Raw genomic sequence first — 25,245 nt, forward strand, 5'->3', positions numbered from 1 at the left:
TACGTAAAATTCGCACTCTAGGATAATGTACCATGTTTGGCTTGTGGCTTCAGGCATCACCTTGATAGACCACTACATTCTCTCAAGATATATGCACTCCAGCTTGAGAAGCAGAATGCTGGGTGAAACGTCACATAAAACCACAAATTCCTTATACCTGAAATGAATATAACATTGCATGACAACTACACTTCAAAAGTACATTTTTAAAAAATCTACAGGCTCAAAAAAATAAATAAATAAAAAAATTAAAAATAAATAAAAATCTACAGGCTCTTTCATATGATTTCATGATGCAATCCATGTACTATACACATTTGTGTACCTACTAAATATTATCTTTACAAAAAACTAGTCCAACATCAATGAGCAAAACTCATATGGCAAAAGGCTCTTTTTGCACGTTACTAAACAACATAGGATATATTTCAGAAAAAGTTCAAAAGGGGTGGAATGATGAGGTACTTCCTGGAGGAGATGTACCAAATAATAAACAACTAACCACAAAGATTCTTTTACTTAATCTCCAATGACACAAATGTAAAGCTTTACAAATTCTCACCACTGGTCATGCAGCTCTGTAGTCATGCAGTCACATCCCTCTTTGACTTAGGTAGGAAAAAATGAGTCTGAATTAGGAAGACTCCTGAATTATACCATTTTGGAAAGAAATAGAACTAATTTTATTTTGGTTTAATTGTATGCAGTAGCCAGAATTAAGCTACAATGTGTCAACCAACAGAACAGGTTTAAAAGGACCTGGTGTGGAGTGACCAAATTTAACCCTGGGCATGTACTCCTGAAGATTAATCTTCATAGGGAACACCAGGCATTTCTTAAAATCACCAAATATCTGAGGAAAATATGTACCAGGAAAGCAACAGTAGAGCATAAACATTTAAAAAAAAAAAAAGACATACAGGAAAAAAGCCAATTCAAAAGAAGATAATAATTGTCATTCAGAGTGAAAAGGGAGGACATCACATCAATAGACAAGAATAAACTTTTTCCCCCATCTCCTAGGAGTGAAAAGTAAAATTGCTAAAATTAAAAATTTAAGAGGCAGGTGGTAGAGAATGCATACAACTGAAAAGTAAATTACCAATGATGGGAGACTGAGCTAACAAATTCTTTCAGAACTCAGAACCAAAGACAAAGAGATGGAAACTAGGAATGGACAGTTATAATATTTGAAGGTGAGAAGTGGTAGTTTTAGAACTACAAGTTCCAAAAAGAGAAAATAAACAGCTGGAGGGTAGAAAATGATTTTGTTAAAATTATTAAAGATATTATCAATATGATGACCTGACCCTTGAGCTTGAATATAAGAGTTTTCAGACTGAAGTGGCTGAATGAGGCAAGAATACATGAATATATTACAAAACAGCCATATCTATACTACACTATCAATAAGTTCACTGCTATGAAACAAAGAACAAAATAAAAAAATCCTAAAAGCTTCCAGAAAGGGGGGGAAAAAAGGCATTTCCCTAGAAGAAATAAGATCCAGATCAACACTGACATCTTTTCAGCAACACTGCAAGCAAAGAGGCAATGGGGGAGTATTTTCACAGTTATGAGAGAAAGGAAATGTTTAAGCTAGAATTATTCTATACCCAGTCAAATTCCATATAACTGTGAAGGGAGATAAAAAGCTTCCAGAAATTCCAGTCTTGAACTTTCTAAAAAAGTATCAAAGGATGATGACCAGAAAAGACAGAAGGAATCCAAGAAGTGGACATAAGGGGCATGTGGGTGGTTGAGCGGTTGAGCGTCTGCCTTTGGTTCAGGTCATGATCCCAGGGTCCTGGGATCAAGTCCCATATCGGGCTCCCCACAGGGAGCCTGCTTCTCCCTCTGCCTATGCCTCTGCCTCTCTTTCTGTGTCTTTCATGAATAAATAAATAAAATCTTAAAAAAAAAAAGAAGTGGACATGAGTATATGAAACAGTGATGAACGAAGTAATAAATATTAACTCAGAGATAAATTTAAATAAATGCTATTAATAAAAATGGTTAACAACAATTCAGAACGCAGTTATCAGTTGGTCTCAATACTGGAAATGACCTGGAGTAGGAAAGGCAAAGTAAAAGTGAGCAAAGTGAGAGGCAGATGGAAAAACTTTAGATATCCAGAAAAAATACAAATGAGTTTAAATAATATCTGAACTTAAACTATACTGCTGCTGTTGAAGTACAACATACACTATAAGGGAACAAATGGAAAGCAGCACCAGCAACAAGTATAGTCAAACCAACAAACAGCAAAACAAGGAAAAACACAAAAAGTATGGTAAATGGAAAAAGTAACTTAAGATAGAAAGAATAGCTCCAAACCTCATTATCATGATCCTAATAAATATAAACAGGTCAGAGTAATCAATTAAAGAGTAGGGACTCTGAGTGGCTGAAAAGGGAAAAGCGAGCTATGTTTTGTTTAGACCATACTTAAAATGTCACAGGGCAGTTGAATTAAGAGATGGAGAAAGATAAACCAGATAAAGGCTAACAGAAAAAAAATTAGCAAAAATAGTTTCATGAAAAATGGGGTGTAAGGAAAAAAAGTATTAAGGACAAAGAGGGGCACCTGGGTGGCTCAGTCAGTTAAGCATTAAGCATCCAAATTGATTTCAGCTCAGGTCATTATCTGTGTCGAGAGGATGAGCCCTGCTCTCCATGAGGGACAGATTTTCTCTCTCCCTCTCCTTCTGCCCCTCCCCATGCTACCACCCTGTTCCTTCCTCTCCTGCTCTCTATCCCTCTCTCCCTCTCTTAGAAAAAAAAAAAATATATAGGACAAAGAGGAATGTTTCCTACTGGCAAAAGATAGGATTCACTAAGAAGACTCAATAGCCTGTATAAAAATGCCTGTCGTTCTTGAAATCTTGTCATCATTAGTTTGGGTGTCATTGTCAAGCCAGTGAACAAAACAAATCCCAGTCTTTGTGGAGCTTTTGTTCTAGCAGAAGACAGACCGAAACACTAATAAACAACCAAACTATACAGAGTGTCAGACGGTGATAAGTGCTAAAAAGCTAAAATAAAACAGGGAAAGGTGAAAGAGAGTGCAATTTCAAATGCAGTTAATTAAGGAAGGCCTTACGGAGAAGGTAACATATGTGCAAGACTCCAAGCCTGAGGGGACAGCCCTGCAGATTTCTGAAGGAAAACAATTTCAGGCTGAGGACCCAGCAAGAGCTGGAGGGGTAAGGGCTCAAGATGGAAGAGCTTGTTAGTAATGGGAAGAAAAAACCAGATACCCATGAAACAGAAACTAAGGCTCTCTCCCTGAATGATTTTAGTAAGTTTCGAAATAAAACACACAATGCTAGCTATCTGAAAAATGACATAACCCAAAAGATTACAAAAAGGAAGAGAATTTTAAAGATGTGTGACATGCAGTCAAGGAGACTGAATTTAATCTGTAGAAGTTACTGGATTGGGACTATAACTAAAACTTTAAGCCAAAGCCTACTGGACTGCATTTCACCCACTGTGTAGGAAGACTGTATTAAAAGAGAAAGGCTTAGTTTGAGTAGGATTCATAAAACTGAGGAGCTCAAAAGACAAAATGTGGCAGTGAGTTTCCAGCAATGCCTGTGGCATAAGGGTATACTGATCAGTGGAACTGAAAAATGGGTTTATTTAACAGGTACAGATCTTCCACCACTTATAATAGGGTTCTGTCCAAGAAACCCACAATAAGGTAAAAATGCATGTCATGAACCTAATTTACCAAACATCACAGCTTAGCCTAGCCTAGCTTCAGTATGCTCTGAACCTCATGTTGGCCTACAGGTGGGTAAAGTCATCCACCACAAAGCCTGTTTTATAATAAAGTGTTGATTTCTTCATGCAATTTATTGAAAACTGTACTGAAGGCAAAAAAGGGAATGACATATGGAGACAGAATGATTGTAAGTGCATCAGTTGTTGACCCTTGTGATCACATGGCAGACTGGGAGCAGTGCTCACTGCCTCTGCTTGGCATCACAAGAGAGTACTGTACAGCATATCTCTAGTCCAGGAAAAGATCAAAATTCATAATTTGAAATAGGATTTCTACTGAATGCCTATCACTTTCACACCATCCTCAAGTTGGAAAATCCTAAATTGAACTATCGTACGTTGGAGACTGAACGTTTTTCATTTTAATCCAACTGATATCACAATGGGAAAGCAACCTTAAGTAGTGATAATTTCTCATAAAGATTTCCTACAAAAGGGGGGTGTGCTTATCAAAGAGGCTTGAGTGTCTGGTTCCAAAGACAGTTTGCCAATATATGCTAATAAAATGGCATTCTGATTTATTCGGTACTCTCATTGATGTTTGCTTCTAATAGTCACTAGCCTGGAACTATCTGAATATGTAGAAACACAAATGGCCTAGAAGCTAAGGGCCAAGCTTTGCAAAGTGGTTATCACACAAAGGTAGAGCTAGGTCAACCATTAGTAGCCCTCCTAGGTGTTACCAGGTACCTCATCCTTCATCACTCTGACCATATGTTGGAAATTCTGTATTGAGGAAAGAGTTCTGGACTTAGTGCTGTGATGTACCAGACCCAGGACTCTACTATCACTAGCCATGCAATCCTGAGCAGTGTGCTAAATCTCTCTGATCCTCAGAGAGTTACAGAGCCTTTAAAATGGGAGTAATGTGGCTAGTCTGTCTCTCTCACTGGTTTGTTTTAAGGTTAAGAATCTAAATCTAAAACAAACAGCTATATGAATAGAAGGTATTAATACACGCCCTGCAGCAATGAGTATATGACTGATATGCCGAAACACATTACCACAACTACCTGAAAATGGAAGACAAAGTGAAAAACCACGAACCCACCAAACAGAATATAGGCAATCCTACCTCTCGGCAACTGGTTTGGCAATGTTTTCAAAAATGGTCTCTTGGCTTGCTCCCTGATCAAAAATCTTTTGAAATCTGTAAATATTAAAGTAGTAATTATTTAAAGACTGAGCTGTAAACACAATTGGATTAATATTTTTTCCCCAAAAGCTTTGTAAATTACCCCATATTTACATCACTGGGCTTACCTAAGCTGACACAATGTTTGCCCTGTAGTCCCCACCACACTGCACCGTTGTACCCCTGTATACAAAGGGTGGGTAAACAGTATTGCTTTTGACAAGATCTGCACAATAAATCCCTCTGAAAAACTGTCGCAGCTTTGAACCAAATAATAAACTGTGTGTTCTTTAGCCCTCAAGAGGGACAGTGTCTGCAACTGGCATCAAACTCGAATCCAGATAAGTGTGTGAAATTGAAACCCAAGAACAGGATGTAAACAAGCCAGAGAACTTCTGATGTCTGACCTGTCAGGACAGAATGCAGCTGTGAAATGTACGATTTATCAAATTTGGCAAACTGAAATCAATTTTCCATCAATAGGTGCTATGTCCTGCTGTTGGACACTTACCTCTCGGGATAGTTTTGCCCCATTTGGTTAATCATGAATCAAAAGTCAAACAGTAAGTCAAAACGGGCCTATACTGCAGAGAGGTATCTTTATCAGACTGGCAAGGCCAGGGCCATGGGGGAGAGACTAGATGGTGTCGATGCTGCTCCTCTCACAGTGGCACTGTGACTGAGCTTAGTATGCGATCATGGGCACAGTGGGAAACCAGCAGTAACTCTCATGGTGTGGCAAGTTGCCTACCTACTGGAATGCCCCTCATTAAAAGATCATGAAAAAGTAAGAGAGAGAGACACACAGGGAGAAAGAGGAGGAGAGGGGCCAAAGGGAAGAGGATAGAGGGAGAGGGAGAGAGGGGGAGAGAAGGGGAGAGAGGGAGAGAGGGAGGAGGGAGAGAGGGAGAGAGGAAGAGAGGGGGGGCATAAGCATATAGGGCAAAATGGCAAAATAGGGCAAAATGGCAAAATGATGGGTGAATCTCCCACCAAGGGCAGAGGAGAGGCTACTGTGTTATTCTTTCAACTCTTCTGCATATTTAAGATTTTTCAAGATGAAAATTAGGGGTAGTGTGGCTTTAAAGCAAAACCTTTAAAACAAACATTTTGAGGGCATCCCAAGCAACTTTCAGGGTGGCTCAGGAACTTCTGGTCTCTGTTTCCCTTGTGACTTAAAAGTGAGTCGGGCGCACATTCAATTAAAGGAGTGACTACATGAAATGTGGGGCTGTTTTCACTACCAAGGAGTTCAGAAGGATGTCTGGGGCTGGGTGGAAATACAAAATGGAATGAAATTCATGGTCTTTAATCAATATTAACTGATTAATATTAAGCTGTAAGCCTTATCAACCTCCTTTTTGAGGAAGCAAATAATAAAATTACACAAAGAGAGAGACTGTCAGACACTGGCTACCATGTTTTTAGCAGGCAAGATTATATCTTAGACAGCAGTATTTACCAATTTGCCTAGAACACTCCTTGAAATGCTTTAGGTGCATCACAGCTTCAGATATGAACGCTGACATAACAGGGTACATGGCCACTCAATTGCTCGTCGGAGTACTACCTGAGTGCAGCAGTGCTTCTGAGGATGGTGATGATAATGTTGATTTGCTGGTGATGTCTGAGTGAACCCATCAGCCATTCCCAACTCTCACTTCCCTAAATAATAGGAATTATGTCTATCACCATGTAAACCGAAGAGATGGCAGGAGTTTCAATGAATCATACAATGGTCACTAAAGACCAAATATCATCATCCCAAAATATTTTGTTTTATATAATATAGTTACACAGAAATTTGAAAAGTCATTATGATCAGCTAGCTTTTGAAAATCATGCAAGAATAAAACAGAATCATAGAGTTTAAAGAATTCAGTCAAATCTTTTCCAGAGAAGGAGGTTGAGGCCCAGGGAAATAAAGCAATTTATTCCTGGCCCTGGAGCTAATCAATAACGTACTCTGAGACATAACTTCGGTGTCCTGATTCTGAGAAGGTGCTTTCATTTATTAGGAAGTTGTGTAGGCTTTTTCTAAACTCCATTTTGAACTTGGCATATGCTGACCTTTTCCCACCCCAAACTTGTTCCTCCTGGTCCTCTTCATCCTACTACACGACAACTCCATCCTTCCAAACGTTCAGCCCAAAGCCCTTAGGGCATCCTGACTCCTGACTCCTCTCTCTCTCTCTCTCTCTTTTTTTCTCTCTCTCTCTCCCTTTCTCTCTCTCCTTCTCTCATTCTCTCCCTGCTCTCCCTCCCTCTGTTACACTCTATATCCCACCCATCTGATAACTGTCAGCTCTGACCTTCACAATACATCTAGAATGCAACTATTTCTCAGCATTTCCACTTGCTACTACTCCAGCCCAAGCTACCAGTTTCTTGCTTGGTCTCCCTTAAAACAGGCTGCTCTTACAGTCTATTTTCTACATGCCAGGACAAATGATCCTGCTAAGACATAAGTGAAACTATTTCATTCTTCTGTTCAAAACCCTCCATTACCTTCCATTAACACTTTGGGAAGAGAAAGTTTACAAGGACTTTTCCCCAAAAGAATCTTATGATGACTTATAAGGCTCTCTACGATCTAGACACTCTGCTGCCCCTTTGACCTTCTTCTCCTCCAGCCCCACAGACCCTTTACTCTTCCTCAGACATGCCAGCACTCTACCATCTCAGGGACTTGCTCTAGGAATTTCGTTGGCCTAGAATCCCAATCCCTCGGGTATCTGAATGTCTGACTTCCTCACCTCCTGTAAGCCTTTGCTCAAATATCACCTTCTTGTGACAGCTTCCCTGACTGCCCTATGAAACACTGCAACCATCTCTTTCCTTGCCCCTCTTCCTGGTACTCCTTATTGTCCTGCCTTATTTTTCTCTGTGGCACTTAACACTTTTTGATATATGTTGTACTAAAGGATCTGCCTATCTACCTCCTCCCACTAAAATGTAAGCACCATAAGAGCCAGACCTTTGTTGCATTCCCTGCTATATTCCTAGCCATTAAAACAGCACACAGCAGATGGTCAATAAATATTAATTGATTGAATGGATGAATTTTCTTGGGAGAAAACACCCTTAAAGTATTTAAATATTTATCTCTGAACATAGGTATAAGTGAAATACTTTATTAATTTCTTTATTTAAAATGCTAAAGCAGGGACACCTGGTTGGCTCAGCAGTTGAGCACCTGCCTTGGGCTCAGGTCATGATCCTGGGTCTGGAAACTGAGTCCCGCATAGGGCTCCCTGTAGGGAGACTGCTTCCCCCTCTGCTATGTCTCTGCCTCTCTCTCTGTGTTTCTCATGAATAAATAAATAAAATCTAAAAGAAATATAAATAAATAAAACAAAATGCCAAAGTCAATATTCTTAATCCAGAGATTTAGAAAGAATGAGTAAGAGATTTAAAAATAAGCAAATAACACATTTTCAATGAACATGTTTAAATGCACTGTTTGTGTCTGTATTATATAGAGAATACTTTGGAAAAGGCCAATAGATAGACATGTGGCCAATTGTTTCCTAACAATCACATAGAATCATGCTGAATAAAACGTTTCAGCAAATTGTGGCTTTATAGAGACTGGCCTCACCCAGATGTCATGAAGTCATAGCTACTGAAGTATGTAGCATGCTTACATCAGTGGAAGAATGCCTGCTTCAGAAAGATTAAATCATGCATTATTAAGGCTACTCCTTAAAGATCAAAATGAAAGGCAATGGGGAGCCAAAAAGATAGGGTTAAGGACCACCTCACCACGCAACCATGTGCTAGCAATCCCACAGTGCTTACAGTAAAAGGAGACCAAGAAGATGGGGTGGAAGTGGGAGGACATACATAAATGAGACACAAAGGAAAACTGTCAAGACCAAAGAGAATTTTTATAAGACATAAATAAATAAATGTATGTATATATGTATGTATGTAAATAAGAAATCTCGAGAGAACCATAAAAAATATCTGAGTTGGTTTTATGCAAAGGGCAAGGGCAGAAACAGTATGAAAGCAGAGCCCAAGCAAAACAGCCTAAAGGGAAATGCAAGACAGCAATTAGGATTCCTGCCATTGGCCCCAGAAATCCACTACCTAAATTTAGGCAGAGATCAAATACAGCTTTAACTTGGGCTCAGACTTCTTCGAAAGTCAAAAGTGGGGATGGAAGAAATAGCGCAGTCTGAAACTAGAGAATAAAGGCAGCATAAAGGAGCCCAAATCCCCCATTTCAAGGCCTGGCTACTAGAAGAGAATTTAGACCAAATGCACTGATGACAATCCAGGGGTGGCTGTTAGGTACACTTGACCCAATCCCTACAGTTTAGTGCTGTCCAAGAGAAATATAATGCAATCCATATATGTGAGTGTACATGTAATTCAAAATTGTCCAGTAGCCACTTTTTTAAACATAGAAACAGGTGAAATTAATTTTCATAATCTATTTTTAATCCAATATAACCCCAAACTTTAGCATTTTAATATGTAATCAGTATGAAAAAATTCTTGAGATGCTTAACATTTTTCCCCCCACACTAAGTCTTCAAAAATCCTTGATATATTTTACCCTTAGAACACATCCCAGTTCAGGCTGGCTACATTTTAAGTGCTTAAGAGCTACCAGTGGCTAGCGGCCACTTCCTTAGACAGTAGAGATATGGAGTGTGCTATGAGATCCATAATATCATTTATGTTATAAAGAAGGCTGTTCTATGAAGCATACAGGTTATATCTTAAGTTTTTTAACTTTAATAGAGTTTAGTCATACACTGAGCTTCCAATAAGTGCTAAACCAGAGCGGGCCAAGCAGGAAAAGGACAACACTAGATAAACAGATGTAACAAAGAAAGGCTGGGATCTTGGGACAGCATCTTGGATACAGAAACACACCATCTTTTCAACTCTGGGCCCAGCAATGAAAAGACAACTGAAATCTACCTACTAGATGAAACAGAGAATTGCACTACATTCTCCCTCAAGAAATGGCGCCAATGTTTTCACAGTGGATATTAATACAGTACCAGAGTTAGTTCAATAGTGAAACAGAAACAAAGGCAAAAGATAAACTTACTTAAATTTGTAGCTTTCTCGCTTATTATTCACAAATCCATCTGCCAGATCGCGAGGTAAGATAATTTCCAGGTTAGGTGTTAATTTTTCATCTTCATCTATGGAATAAATCTGCAAATACGAAGACAACAAATGAATATAGCACGGTAAAATTATGGCTTGAAATTTGACCATGTTATTATGATAGGCATTGTAATTGTATAAAAAATTGCACTTTCTAGATAAGCCATAATATAGTATAATTTGGATAATTTTCCTCTTTGAACTGTGCACAGACTCTAACAAGTATATGAAACAGAAAAAGGAGTAAAACCTAAATCAATGCTCTACCAAAAGCTCAGATCTCTTTGAATGATCTAGTATTCAAATTTGAGCATTTGAGTGTCTCTATTGTTAAGAAACTAATAGTTCTGAGAGCAGGACATTAATCTACGCGCTGCTTTGGAATTATGTGCCAGAAATTAACATCTTCCTACAACCAATAAGCATTTCTGAGCATTTACAAAGTGGCCAAAGCAGATCAAAGGACTAGGTCTGAGATTTCTCAGACAGCTCACAAGAATGCTCTAATTCAAGTTATATTCAAAGCAGCCCAAGTTTCCGTGAGACATATTCAGGCATTTGATAAAAGACATGTGGTTTCAAAAGACATATGTAATTCATGTCTTTGATGTCATCTTCAAGGTTCTCCTCCCAGCTCAGCCACTAATTAGCAAGGGACTGGGAGAAATCACTTAACCTCTCTAAACTGATATGGAAATAAAGGGTCTTAACCAACCCCTTTACAACTGCAGTTGTCTGATTCTCTTCATGGTTACCTACTCCTTTATTTACTGGTCAGGAAAATCAAGACTCAAGCCTATGGGCAGATCATGTGGAATAAAGAATAGCATAAGACATGGTACCCAAAGACTTGTGACCAACACTGAGCTCAATTTACCAGCTGTGTGACCAGCCACCATGGTCTGAATCTCAGTTCCTTTATACATAAAATGAGGAAAATATAATTGCCTCCCTTACAAGATTGCTGTGGGGATAAATGATGTCATGGAAATGGAAGCATTTTGTAATGCACCATAAAAAATGTTAGTCATTAGATAGTAGAGTTTTTTTTTTTTAAGACTTGTTGTCTTTCACTAGGAAATAAAAAGTCTTTCTAACAGGCAATACTTCCTATTAAGACTCATTTAGATCCTTGATTATGGGGGGGGGGGGAAGGTCATATTCTTAAACAAATAAAAACTTACCTAAATTTCCCAAAAATAATTTTCCTAAGCAGATTTCCTATTAAAACCTCTCACTTAAATCGTGAAGAAATCATGCAAAAAATGGTCTTGTAAAATAAAATTATTTGTAGAAAGTAATGGCATCAAGTCTGAGACTTTCTGTGGCTAGATTTTCCCAAGAGACATTTAAAAATTATATCCTGTAGGGCACTACACTAAAAAAATAAAAAATAATAAGTTAATGGCTAGACAGGTGAGGGAAAGGGGTGTATAAGACATGAAACATATAAGAGTGAGGCACTCCTTTAAATTTGAGTTACACGTTTTCAAAAGTTCTGTAACACTCAGTGCTCAGAAGACAGAAAGGGCCATCTACTATTATGGTAGGAACAGTGACCCTCTACCTCTCTGATTAAGCCATTCTATGAGGCATTAAGAAAGGTCCCTCTCAACCAGAAAATGTGTTTAGTCTAATTGATGGACTCTTTACCTCTAGTCATAACAATACTTATTTGAGACAGTGCTTTTTTTTAGACCTGGAAGGCAATTACAAGAAATGCAACGATGAATGTGAACATCATGTTTTGGAAATGTACTAATAAGCAGTATACAAGTGAAAAACCTCAAATTATCAGAGGTTTGTCTTCTGCATCTTCTAAGTTACCACTCTATAAATTACTATAACTTACTTTATAGTGCCTTAAGGAATAAGACTAATGAAGTAATGGAACCACAAAATGAAGAGGAAAGAAAGAAAAATATCTTTGAGTCACTCCTGGTTGAATGTTACAGGCAAAGAAACAATCAACCACACATCTCTCAGGAGCAAAAAGATAGGGTGCTAAGGGAGAGCAGGGATATACTAACTCAAAATGTGTTCATCTGTATTCTCTCATTTTTGTGTATGTGGTATAATGTTGCATCTTGGTAAGAATCTGCCATTATAAAAATGCAGTAGGACACCTAAAAATACTCCCTGGAGTATCAAACAAACCACTCTACAGAATCCTACCTAAGAAATGCAAAAGAAGGTACAGTAACCAAATACTGCACTTTAAGAAAAGAGAAAGTTCAAAATTACATCCAATATTCTCCATCAACCCCCTACCTCTGCCACCCCCTCACCCAACCAATCCTCTAACATTACCAAATCCAAGCACCTGCTTCCCACTGCTGAGTCTATGTATACAAGCTCAATATTTTTGGCTAAGAATCTGTAAGAGGTACAGAGGGACTTTACATATAAAACACTGGGTATATATGATGCCCTTTTAAAAATCTTCTTGTAAGTGAATACAAGAGGAGAAAAAAATGGGAAGATATCCATGGTTCCTTCCTACACTACTTTATTCCTTTAAAAAAAAAAAATCAGTATTTTCTTCTCACGCATCTTCTCCTAAAGTAGTTTATGAGTAAAAAGGCTTTTTATGGTGATGATGACAAAGACTCCATATTCTTGTTTCAAATACATAAATTACAAGAGGCAAATGCTACATTATGATATATGATGATGTTACATACACACTGTAGATATGGAACAGATATAAAATATTATTAATAATATACCCATTGCAGGCACTCGTGAGTAAGACCGAGATTGATTGCTCTTACCTAAGTTCTCTCTTTGGGAAGCAAAAAAAGTTTTGTCCGAAGAGCCAAGAACTTTGTAATAAAAAGCCCTTCACTAAAATCAGGGCTCTGCTACTCACTGGGTGGATGACTTGGCCACATTATCCAACCTGAGACTCTGTTTCCTCACCTACAAATATATGGGGAAAACGACATCCACCTTGCAGCATTCTGCAAGTGGAGTATCGGAGATTATGCAGACAAAACACTAAGGGGGACGAACGACTCTGCTCTTTCTAGGGAGGAAAAACCAACAACAACCATGTTTTGAAGCATATAAGAAACACACCAAGTATCTCTGCTCACGGCAAGGGCAGGGTCTTAACCTCCCTGCGCGTCTGAGTTTCACACACTGGAGGAAGCACCTCGGTAAATGCTCAGTGTTTTCTGAATGAAAAGTCTAGGTGTGTTCTTTGCATCGGGATGCACAAATACGTATACCTGCAAAAAGTATTATGCTGAGCCTTGATGTATGTGCCGCACAATGAGGATGTAGTTAGGCAACACACTCCTAAGGGCCCCCTGGGCGCAGAGCCGCAGCCTATCTGTCTACTTACAGTATCTGTATCATCCCAGACCCGCATGGACCTGCACCTCTTGCTGGCACGCTCTGCCCGGTGAGACGCGCATCGCGTTGGGCTTCCCTGCGTGCGGAGCTTGCAGCGCCCCGTGACCCCTTCCCAGAGAGGGGTCCGCAGGGTGCAGGGTGAGGCGCGGCCGTGAGCCGAGCGTGGCTGGGTGCACAGCGTCCGGCCCGCGGGGCGCTGCGGGGCGGGCGGCGCCCTGGGGTCTCGGCCGGGGTCGCTGACTCGGAGCTGCAGCCGGCGCCCTGCGCGGAGCCCCCTCCCCAGCCCAGGCCCCCGCGAGCCGTCCCTCCCCTGCCGGGGAGCCCCCGCCGCGCCGGCGCCCTCGCCGCCCGTACCCCCTGTTGCTGCTTCCGGACAGTGGGCTTCACCCTCGCGAAAATCTGTATGGTCTGCTTCACCATCGCCTCCCGGCTCTGCACTGACCCCTGACCTCTCTCAGGGTCTGGCTCCCGAAACTCGGGACGCCCACCGCTTCCGTCTAGCCACAGTCTTAGCAACAGTAACCAGGGACGCTACCCAAGTTGCCCCGCGCCAGCCAGGGCCGCCTCCTCTCCCCGATCGGTTGCTGACTGTAGAGGGGCGGGAGGGAAGCACCAAGGGGCGGGCTTGGGGAGGGGCCGAGCGGAGAGCGACTGCGCACGCGCCGGGTCGAGTTCTGGGCACCACGTTTAGCTCCACAGCTGGCCTACAGAGTGGTTAATGGGGTGACAACCACCATGCCCTGACCGGTTTCTTAATCCAGCCTTTCTCTGTGCCAACACCTCTTACTTAGCACTGAAGTCATTCTGGTTTTTATTATTCATTCATTGAAGAAATGTCAATCTGTGACAAGCAATATGCTGTCTGGGAATGATCCTGAGCTGAGCACAACTGTCTCTGCAAACTAGAGATGAGGGTCTGAGGATGGAAGCAGCTTTTTTTTTTTTTTTTTTTTTTTACAGGAAGTTACAAGTTACACCGGGGTTGGGGGTTGGGCATGGGATTCTGTGGAAGGCGCCTCTTCTATCTGTGTTGGAAGAGGCCAAGACTGGAAGAGAGAGGAACAGTTTCCCATGCAATGGCACTGTCAAGAATGGATGGGCTCCCTTGTGCACGGTTGGTAGGAATGTAAATTTGTGCAGTCGCTATGGAAAACAGGATGGAGGTTCCTCAAAAAATTAAAAATAGAATTGCCATGTGATCCGGCAATTCCACTTCTGGAAGTGTATTCAAAAGAATTGAAATCTGAATGCCAAAGATATCATTGCACTCCCATGTCCATTGCAGCATTAACCAAGATGAGGAAAAAGCCTAAGTGTTTATCAGCAGATAAGTGAATACAGAAAATGTGATATGTGTATATATGATTATTTAATATATTATTTATCTTCTATATATAATGGAATATTTTTCTGCCATTAAAAGAAAACACAAGAAAATCCTGCTATTTGCAGCTACACAGATGAAACTGGAGGGCATTATACTAAGTGAAATAATTTACACAGAGAAAGGCAAATAGTGTCTGATCTCACTTATCTATGGAACTAAAAGAGCTGAATTCATAGAAACAGAGAGTAGAATAGGTGGTCACAGATTGGGGTGGGGAAAATGGACAGATCTTGCTCAAAGGGACAAATTTCCAGTCATAAGACAAATAAGTTCTGAGAACCTAATGTACAGCATGGTGACAGTAGTCAGCAATATTGTGTTATACACTTGAAAGTTGCTAAGACACTAAATCTTGAATATTCCATAAATGGTAATTATGTAAAGTGTTGGAGGTATTAATTTTATTGTGATAACAATTTCACAACAGACGATCCCTGACTTATAAAGATTTTTTGTTTTTGTTTTTAGATTTTATTCGTTTATTCATGAGAGACAACGGGGCGGGGGGAGGGGGGCAGAGACACAGGCAGAGGGAGAAGCAGACTCCCTGCAACGAGCCTCATGTGGGACTTGATCCCAGGACCCTGGGATAATGACCTGAGCCGAAGGCAGATGCTCAACCACTGAGCCATCCGGGTGCCCCTATGAAGGTCTGACCAGTGATTTTTCAACATTATGATGGCACAAAAGTGATATGCATTCAGTAAAAACTGTACTTAGAATTTTGAATTTTGATCTTTTCCCAGGCTGATGATATGCAGTATCATACTGTCTCATGATGTCTCACAGCAGCAGGGCACCACAGCTTCCAGACAGCCACAATCACAAGGTTAATTAAACAACCTATACACTTACAACCATTCTGTACTCATACAACCATTCTGTTTTTCACTTTTGGTACAATATCCAATAGATTACATGAGATGTTCAATACTTAATGATAAAATAGACTTTGTGTTAGGTGATTTTTCCCCCCAACTGTAGGCTAATGTAAGTGTTCTGAGCACATTTAAGATAGGCTAGGCTAAGCTACAAATGATTGGTAGGTTAGGTATATAAAATGCATTTTCAATTTGTGATATTTTCAACTTAAGACAGATTTATTGGGACATAGCCCCATCATAAGTTGAGGAAGATATATCTATCTATAGATAGATAGAGTCATCTATATTCATCTATATTCATCTATACATGAATCAAATGATCACATTCTACACCTTAAACTTATATGTCAATTAAATCTCAATAAATCTGGAAAATACACACATACATGCATGCATACATACATAAGAAAAGGTGAATTTCTTGAAAGACACTGTTAGCACATGAAAAGATGTTCAATATCATTATCTGCTAGAAAAATATACATTAAAACCACAATGAGATGTCATTACACATCTCTTAGAATGGCTAAGTTAAAAAATAGTAACAAAACCAGGTCCTGACTGGAATATAGAGAAACTGAATCACTCATACATTACTGGTGGGAATATATAATGTATCATGGACAATGGTATAGCCATTCTAAAAAACAGTTTGGCTGTTTCTTAAAAACTAACGATGCAACTACTGTAAGACCCAGCAATTATGCTCATGGACGTTTATCACAGAGAATTGAAAACTTGTGTTCACACAAAAAAACCTGCACTTAAATGTTCATGGCAGCTTTATTTGTAATAGCTCCAAACTGGAAATGACCAAGATGTCCCTCGACCAGTGAGTGGATTAAAAAAAAAACTGTGGAATACTATTCAGCAACAAAAATGAAGGAACTACTAGTACAGCTTGGGTGAATTTCCAGGGAATTACACTGAGTGAAAGAAGCCAGACTCAAAGTCAAATACTGTATGATTCCATTTATATAACATTCTTGAAATGACAAAATTATAGAGTCGAAAAGGAGATTAGTGGTTGCCAGGGGTTAGGGAAGAAAGGAGGGGGTAAGTTGTCTATGGCTATAAAAGGATCCTGGTGATGGACTGTTTGTATCTTGACTGTGGCAGTGGTCACAGAAATCTACATGTGTGATAGAATTATGTAGAATGAAACATGCACACACAAATGAGTGCATATAAAGCTGGTGAAAGTTGAATAAGATGGATAGATTGTATCAATGTCCATTCCTTGATTGTGATGTTGTATTATGGTTATGCAAGATGTTACCATTGGGGGAAATTAGGGGAAGGGGAAGCAAAAATCTCTCTGTATGATATCTTACAACTGCATGTGAATCTACAATTATCTCAAAACACAAAGTTTTTGAAAAGAAACTCTTAGAGAACGAAAAGAGAAGCCACAAACCAGGAGAACATTTTTTTGCAAAACACTTATCTGATAAAGAACTTTTATCTAGAATATCTAAAAACTCTTAAACTCAATAAAAAATAGGAAAACAACCAATTTATTTTTTGAAGGAGGGATCAAGGTTTCAACAGCTCCTTCCCCTGTTTAACATAAGACGTTAACATAATTAATCATTAATGAAATGCAAATTAAAACCGCAATGATAGGCACTTGGGTGGTGCAGTAATTGCACATCCAACTCTTGGTTTTGGCTCGGGTTGTGATCTCAGGGTTGTGAGATCTAGCCTGACTTCAGGCTCCATGTTTAGCACAGAGTCTGTTTAAGGCCCTTTCTCCTCTGCTCCCCCACCCTGTGCTCTCTCTCTCTCTCTCTCTCTTAGTATCTCTCTCTCTCTGTGTGTGTCTCAAATAAATAAATCTTAAAAAAAAAACACAATGAGATATTACTACAAACCTCTTAGAATGGCTATAAATAAGAAAATAAAACTGGAAATACCAAAAGCTGGCACAGACAGAGAACATTTGGAACTCTCAAATATGGCAGGAGAGATGCAGGATGGACTGGTCACTTAAATAAAGTTGTATATACACTTACTATATCACCCAGCAATCCCATTCCTGGGTGTTTATTTAGTGCAATGAAAACTGATGTTTCTTCAGAAAGGTAAACATGAATGATTATTAAGGTTTCATTCACAACTGCCCTAAACCAGAAACAAAGTAAATGTTCCTCAACTGGTGACCTGGATAAACAAACTAACACATATATACAATAAAAATTTTTTTTTTATTTTTTATTGGTGTTCAATTTACTAACATACAGAATAACCCCCAGTGCCCGTCACCCATTCACTCCCACCCCCTGCCCTTCTCCCCTCTACCACCCCTAGTTCGTTTCCCAGAGTTAGCAGTCTTTACGTTCTGTCTCCCTTTCTGATATTTCCCACACATTTCTTCTCCCTTCCCTTATATTCCCTTTCACTATTATTTATATTCCCCAAATGAATGAGAACATATAATGTTTGTCCTTCTCCGACTGACTTACTTCACTCAGCATAATACCCTCCAGTTCCATCCACGTTGAAGCAAATGGTGGGTATTTGTCATTTCTAATAGCTGAGTAATATTCCATTGTATACATAAACCACATCTTCTTTATCCATTCATCTTTCGTTGGACACCTAGGCTCCTTCCACAGTTTGGCTATTGTGGCCATTGCTGCTATAAACATCGGGGTGCAGGTGTCCCGGCGTTTCATTGCATTTGTATCTTTGGGGTAAATCCCCAACAGTGCAATTGCTGGGTCGTAGGGCAGGTCTATTTTTAACTGTTTGAGGAACCTCCACACAGTTTTCCAGAGTGGCTGCACCAGTTCACATTCCCACCAACAGTGTAAGAGGGTTCCCTTTTCTCCGCATCCTCTCCAACATTTGTTGTTTCCTGCCTTGTTAATTTTCCCCGTTCTCACTGGTGTGAGGTGGTATCTCATTGTGGTTTTGATTTGTATTTCCCTGATGGCAAGTGATGCAGAGCATTTTCTCATATGCATGTTGGCCATGTCTATGTCTTCCTCTGTGAGATTTCTCTTCATGTCTTTTGCCCATTTCATGATTGGATTGTTTGTTTCTTTGGTGTTGAGTTTAATAACTTCTTTATAGATCTTGGAAACTAGCCCTTTATCTGATATGTCATTTGCAAATATCTTCTCCCATTCTGTAGGTTGTCTTTGAGTTTTGTTGACTGTATCCTTTGCTGTGCAAAAGCTTCTTATCTTGATGAAGTCCCAATAGTTCATTTTTGCTAATATTCGATAAAGGAGGAAAGACTATCCATTGGAAGAAAGACAGTCTCTTCAATAAATGGTGCTGGGAAAATTGGACATCCACATGCAGAAGAATGAAACTAGACCACTCTCTTTCACCATACACAAAGATAAACTCAAAATGGATGAAAGATCTAAATGTGAGACAAGATTCCATCAAAATCCTAGAGAAGAACACAGGCAACACCCTTTTTGAACTCGGCCATAGTAACTTCTTGCAAGATACATCCACGAAGGCAAAAGATACAATAAAAATTTGAATATCAAATTTATTATGCTAAGTGAAAGATGCCAGACTCAAAGTTACCCACAGTATAATTCCACTTATATGACATTCTAGAAAAGGCAAAACTATAGGGATAGAAAACAGGTCAGTGTTTGCCAGCGCTAAGGGTAGGGAAGAGGCTAACTGCAAATGGGCATGGGAGAGTTTGGAGGGTGAGTGTTGGGACTGTTTCATATATGGATTATATTTGCAGTTACATGACTGTATGTTTTTGTCAAAATTCATAGAACTATCTTATACACTTAAAAGTGTGAGTTACACTATATGCACATTATACTATTATAAGAAAAGTCCCTCCCCCACCCAAAATTGGATGGGTTATGAACAAGTGTGGCAATAGCAGAGATGGAGAAGAGGAGAGAACCAGGTATTTATGAAATAGATTTTAAGATCTTTTTCCACCTGATTCTGGGTAGTAAGAAAGAGATGATTTAAGACTGGACAACATCAATACCTTGGCTATTGTGAGTAATGCTACAGAGAACGTGGGAGTGCAGATAGCTCTTCAAGATACTAACCTTGTTTCCTTCAGAAGTGGGACAACCTAAGTGTCTGTCTATGAATGAATAGATTAAAAAAATGTGGGAGATATGTGTATGTGTGTGTGTATGTGTGTGTGTGTGTGTACACAATGGAATAGTACTCGTCCATAAAAAGAAGATCTTGCTATTTGTGATGACCATAGATATATCTTGAGGGTATTATGCTAAGTAAAATAAGTTAGAAGAAAAATACTGTGGGATCTCACCTATATGTAGAATTTTTAAAAAGTTAATCTTATAGAAACAGAGTGGAATGGTGGTTGCCAGGGACTGGGGAATGGGATGGGGATGGGGGTAGGGAAATGGGAAAACATCGGTGAAAGGGTACAAACTTTCAGTTATAAGATATTCTGAGGATCTAATGTACAGCATGCTGACTCTCGCTAATAATACTGTATTGTATGCTTGACAGCTGCTAAGGGAGTCAATCTTAAGTGTTCTCACCACAGAAAAATTTAAAAGGTAACTATGTGAGGTAATGCATGTGTTAATTAGCCTGACTGTGGTAAATGTTTCACAATGCATATGTATATTAAATCATTGCATTGTATAATTTAAATATATACAATTTTATTTTTCAAGCACTCCTCAATAAAGAGGAAGAAAGAAGAAAAAAAGAGAAAGAAATGAAAGAAAGAAAGAAAGAAAGAAAGAAAGAAAGAAAGAAAGAAAGACACCAGAGCTCCCCCTCTACCATGTGAGGACGTAGTGAATAGTTGGCCAGGGTGTGGGGGTGACTGGGTGACAGGCACTGAGGGGGGTTCTTGATGGGATGAGCACTGGGTGTTATTCTGTATGTCGGCAAATTGAACACCGATAAAAAATAAATTTATTATTTAAAAAAAGTATTCTGAAAATTATATGCCAAAAAAAAGAAAAAGAAAGGAAAAGAAAGAAGAAAGAAAGAAAGAAAGAAGAAAGAAAGAAAGAAAGAAAGAAAGAAAGAAAGAAAGAAAGAAAGAAAGAAAAAGAAAGAGAAAGAAAAGAAAGAAAGGCTGAGCAATTGGGTGTATGGTGCAGATATTTACCCAGATAGGTAAAATAGGTTAGAATGAAAAGGTGGGAAATGAGGAGCTGCTGTTATATTAGATGCCATATGCCCATGGGTCTTCAGTGGGTAGCTGAATAAAATTTAGGGAAATGCTCTAGCTAAAAATATGGATTTAGGAGTCATCACAGAATTTTTTTCCCACAAAGTGACCAAGTCCCTCATGAGGAGTGAGGCTGCAACCCTAGTGCCCATGGGTGGAGATGGAGGAGGTTCTCCAAAAGGGACAGAGAGGAACAAATGGAGAGAAGGGGTCGGAGGGAGAAAGGGGAATGCTGTGGTCATGGAAGCTGAGGGAAGAGAACTGTTAAAGAAGAAAGTGTTCAACAGTGTTGGATTCTAAAGAGGATGTGCTGAAAATGTCCATCCACTTTGACAACTGGCAAGTCACTAGTAACCTAGCCAAGGCTCCCATGGAGTGATGGAGGTCTAAATCAGACTGCAGGAAGCCCAGGAGTAAAGGGAAGGTTATGGAGTGGAGGCTTCCAAGAGAGACTACTTTTCCAGAAGCTGGATGTTGTAGAGTGTGAAGAAGGAAAACACAGGATAAAAGCATGAGAAACCCAGGGTCAGGAAGGGTCTTGTGTTCATGTCCAAGGGTGGGGGGGAAGCAAATCCAGTAAGGAAGGGGAGGTTGAAGGTACGGGAAAGAGAGAAGAGAATGTATGTGTGTCTAGACAGTTGGCAACAGAGAATACCAGAGAATGCAATGGAGGAGGCAAAAGAGCCAAAGGTATTGGCAAAAGAGTGTTGCAAATGTTGAATCATGAGGTCCAGGCTGCTTAAAGATGCTATTGACCTTTGACATGGAGGAGTGGTGTGAGGTTAGGAGGGAATTCTGTGTGTCCCAGATGTAAGAATTTGATACTTCCTGTCTTAAACTCCAGGTCATATGATCAAAGGCATCAATGGTTGGAAGTGTGGGTTCAAATCCTGTGTGCATCACACCCGAAGGTATGACCTTGGGTAAGTCATGGGATGGACAATTGATAGCAGCTACCTCATGATGTTGGCATGCAGGTTACCTCCTAGGGAGCAGACACGACCACATATGTATGTACATGAGACATACTGAAGATTACAAACTCAGAGGTCTCCTGTGCCCAGACTGTGTAAGTGTGCCAAAACAGGCCTGTGACAATAGGGAGTTGTCCCACGGTGAACTGGAGGCTACATGACCTCAACTAAAAACATTCACGTTCGAAACAGTTAAAGCACAAGGCTGCCTAAAGAAAGCACATTTGTGAGCCCCGGTTTACAGCCTCTGTTTCTGTTCCTGGAAGAGCCGACTTCAATAACTCCCAGGCCAATGCATCTGACAGGTTTACCTAAATCTCAAACAGATGGCCCTAATGGGTATTAAATAAGTTCTGAGATTAAATCTCCAAGTTACAGTGTCTTTCCCACAACTGGTTGTATATTCAGTATTATTATTTACACCTTATCTACTTGCTTAAATGTGGGAGTTAAGATGCTTTTAAATGGTTGAAAAGATTCTTGGGCTCTGTAGTGCCAAAGTAACATATAATTGTACCACACAAATTAGCCAGGGTTTATAGGCCTCAGATCTGAAAGAAATTAAGCTGTGCCTGAAATGGATTAGTCCATAGGCAAGTGAGTTGGTTTTTGTTTGTTGGTTTTTTTAAGAAAAATTGAAACTGTGCCCCAGTACTAGTTTTCAATGACCTCTTTGGCTGTTGGTGCTACAACTATAAAATGCATAATTTTTCTTTGTAAGTCTGACGGGACCAGTTAAAAATTTATGGGCTGGTAATTTTGATATTATAGAATATGTACATAAAATTACCTAATTGAAGTATACTTTCCCTCCCCTATTTTACCCATGGCTTTGGAGGATTTGTGATAGCTCATTCTAAAATCTTTCCTTGCTACAATATGACACTCCCCCCCACCCCCACCCCTTACTATCAGATGAACAAGCGTGTTCACACAGGAATGGTAGACCTTCTAATAGGACACAAAACGTTTGATTGGGGTCTTCCCCTATAAGTTTACTCCAAGAAGCAAGACCAGTAACCAGAATTGTGCTGCTGACTGGCAAATGGTAATATTAATAGAACAAAAATCAATTGATATAAACTGTGTCTCATTCAAGCTGCTCCAATCCACAGTAAGAATATGTTTAGGGATAATCAATAGGACATCAGGCATGACTCCAAGTGTCTCTGATTGAGGATTTTAAAAGGATTTAAAATTCCTTAGGAATCCCTTTCTCATCTGAGTACCTGTTCATCCATCTTATGCATGGTCACTACCAGAGGCATCCCCTGATTCCCGTCAGTTAAAAAAAAAATTCACTTATTCCATTGTTTCTGAATCAAGTAGAGAATACACAGAGCATTTTCTGGTACTCATTAAATGCTAAATAACAGCAACATGCTGTTAAATTGCAGAGCAAGGGTACCGCAAAATCTGTAATATATGATTTCAGCAAAAAATTTCTTTTGAGAATATGTTCGGCTAATTTAAAGCATAATTTCATTAACATAACCATCTTTGCACACATAGCAGAGTGGAATTCATAAAACTTTAGCAGCACTTGGGTTTACAGGATCTCAGTGGGAATCATTGGTTTCAGTAAACTTGCACTACCTCCCTTTTCCTATCAGATGGCGGGATGCAGATTTTTGACACCATACTGGGTTCTCTCTCCTTTGGGTTCATCCCTTCTTTGGCTGAGAGGCAGAGGCTCTTTTCTTCCCATTTTGTCTGATCCTCTTCCTGCAGCCCTCCTGGGGCTCCTCCTGAACAGCAACATCAAAGTCATTTATGGCTGAAAGCTGGTGGCCAGCCATATGGAATTACAGCCCAGGCTCTCGCCGGATTACAGAGTGTAGCATATGAATCAAATGACAGTGCCATGACACGGAGGGAAGGCTGGTAAGGCCTCCAGTTTTGAATGGAAAATATGACTGTTTGTGTATTTATACACAGGCTCCTCATAAACAACCTGAATGTTTCACCAACATCCCAATGAAGCAAGGGATGGGCTGAGTTAGAAATAGCTCCAGAATGCCTCTCTTCTAAGTAAATTACCCACCCTGTCCTATCTTCTCTGGGTGTTTAATGTGTTTCCCTGCATATTTCAGAATTACAGGAAATGCTTACCAACAAATAACATAACTTAAGACATCAAAGACAAGGGTTCACATAGCAGGGTTCCCTTATCTAACTCATTATGATTACCACAAAATCCAACCACATTTCACCCATTCTGAATCCAGTCTCTAAGCCATCCAATCTACCCAGACCTCTCCTTCCCCATCAACCGTTCCCTTCTCACGTGCCTGTAGTCTGGCTTTCATCTCCCACACTCCACAGAACCTGTTTAAACTTTGCCCCTCCAGAGTAATACCTTCTGTCTGTGTGCCCTGGAATAACATCATGGTAGGTCCAGCTGCCCAGGCTTGACCTCAGAGCTGTCCCTTGCTGTGCCATGTCCCTTAGATAGCTATACTCCATTACAAAGTCCTGAGGATCCTGCCTCTCAAATATTTTTGTCTCTTCCCCATCAATTCCATGCCTACTGCTTATTACCCGAGTGTGACTTTTTGTGTTTGTCCAAACTAGCAAAGATCCCCTGACTGCTTTTTTTTTTTTTTTTTTTTTTTTTTTTTAAGATTTTACTTATTCATGAGAGACACATAGAGAGGCAGAGACACAGGCAGAGAGAGAAGCAGGCTGCATGCAGGGAGCCTGATGTGGGACTCGATCCCGGAACTCCAGGATCACGCCCTGGGCCAAAGGCAGGTGCTAAACTGCTAAGCCACCCAGGGATCCCCCTGACCCTGACTGCTTTTCTTGCCTCTAATCTGGTCCTCTCCTTTATCCCATCTTCTACACCTGTTACTGGGTTTCTTTATACAATGCAAATCAGCTCATGTCACTCCTTGTTTGAGAACCTCCAAAATGTCCCTGTTACAAATAGAATCTAGTCCAAAGGGTCTTCATAAACTTGTCCCAAGCTGTCTTAATATCAATATCACAGCCCTTCTCATTTCTTATACTCCTGCTTCCCTGAGCTTCCATTCCAGCCACTGATTTCCTGAAGTTCCTAAACATGCCATGCTTTTGCGTGTCTCCATGACTTTGCCCATGCTATTCCTTCTGTGTTCAGTGCCATGTTCCACATTGTCCGTTAGGAAAATTCAGCACCCCTTTCAAGATATGACTCAAATGTCACCTGCTCTGAAAAGACCATCAGCCTCATGTCCCTTAGTCCAAGTGAGTGACCCTCCTCTGTGCAGCTACATTTTATGTTCCTTTGTAATAGCACTTCTTGTCCTGTCAGTGTTGCCTATATGGATCTGTCCCCCCATCACACTGTAGACTTTCAGGATTACTGCCACTTCCTGTTTATATCTCTATATTCCCAGTGATGGACAGGGATTTAGGCACATACCAGAGATTTCTACATG

General features: G+C 40.0%; 2 protein-coding genes across 17 annotated transcripts in view; one reads left to right on the plus strand and one right to left on the minus strand.

Annotated features, from left to right (window-relative positions):
- Positions 1–13,998, minus strand: part of KIF6 (kinesin family member 6) — a 380,576-nt gene extending 366,578 nt beyond the window's left edge. For 6 of the 16 annotated variants that reach the window (XM_025418669.3, XM_025418662.3, XM_025418664.3 and 3 more), the window contains exons 1-3: positions 13,772–13,997; positions 9,996–10,105; positions 4,865–4,939 (exon numbers count right to left, since the gene is read on the minus strand). In XM_025418669.3, coding sequence (XP_025274454.3) covers positions 4,865–4,939; positions 9,996–10,105; positions 13,772–13,837 — 251 coding nt within the window. In that variant the 5' untranslated portion in view covers positions 13,838–13,997. Of the gene's footprint in view, positions 1–4,864; positions 4,940–6,494; positions 6,590–9,995; positions 10,106–13,406; positions 13,543–13,771 lie in introns of those variants that run through there. The other 10 variants (XM_025418671.3, XM_025418672.3, XM_049092076.1 and 7 more) reach the window with 7 other exon arrangements.
- Positions 13,999–14,801: 803 nt separating this feature from the next.
- LOC118350370 (protein SREK1IP1-like) overlaps positions 14,802–25,245 on the plus strand; it is a 66,996-nt gene continuing 56,552 nt past the window's right edge. Inside the window, exons 1-3 of the mRNA XM_049092080.1 lie at positions 14,802–15,633; positions 20,341–20,455; positions 21,694–21,760. Coding sequence (XP_048948037.1) covers positions 15,555–15,633; positions 20,341–20,455; positions 21,694–21,760 — 261 coding nt within the window. The 5' untranslated portion in view covers positions 14,802–15,554. The remainder of the gene's footprint in view (positions 15,634–20,340; positions 20,456–21,693; positions 21,761–25,245) is intronic.

This window comes from Canis lupus, chromosome 12 (assembly GCF_003254725.2).
Source record: "Canis lupus dingo isolate Sandy chromosome 12, ASM325472v2, whole genome shotgun sequence".
In the NCBI taxonomy this organism is placed as follows: Eukaryota; Metazoa; Chordata; class Mammalia; order Carnivora; family Canidae; genus Canis; species Canis lupus.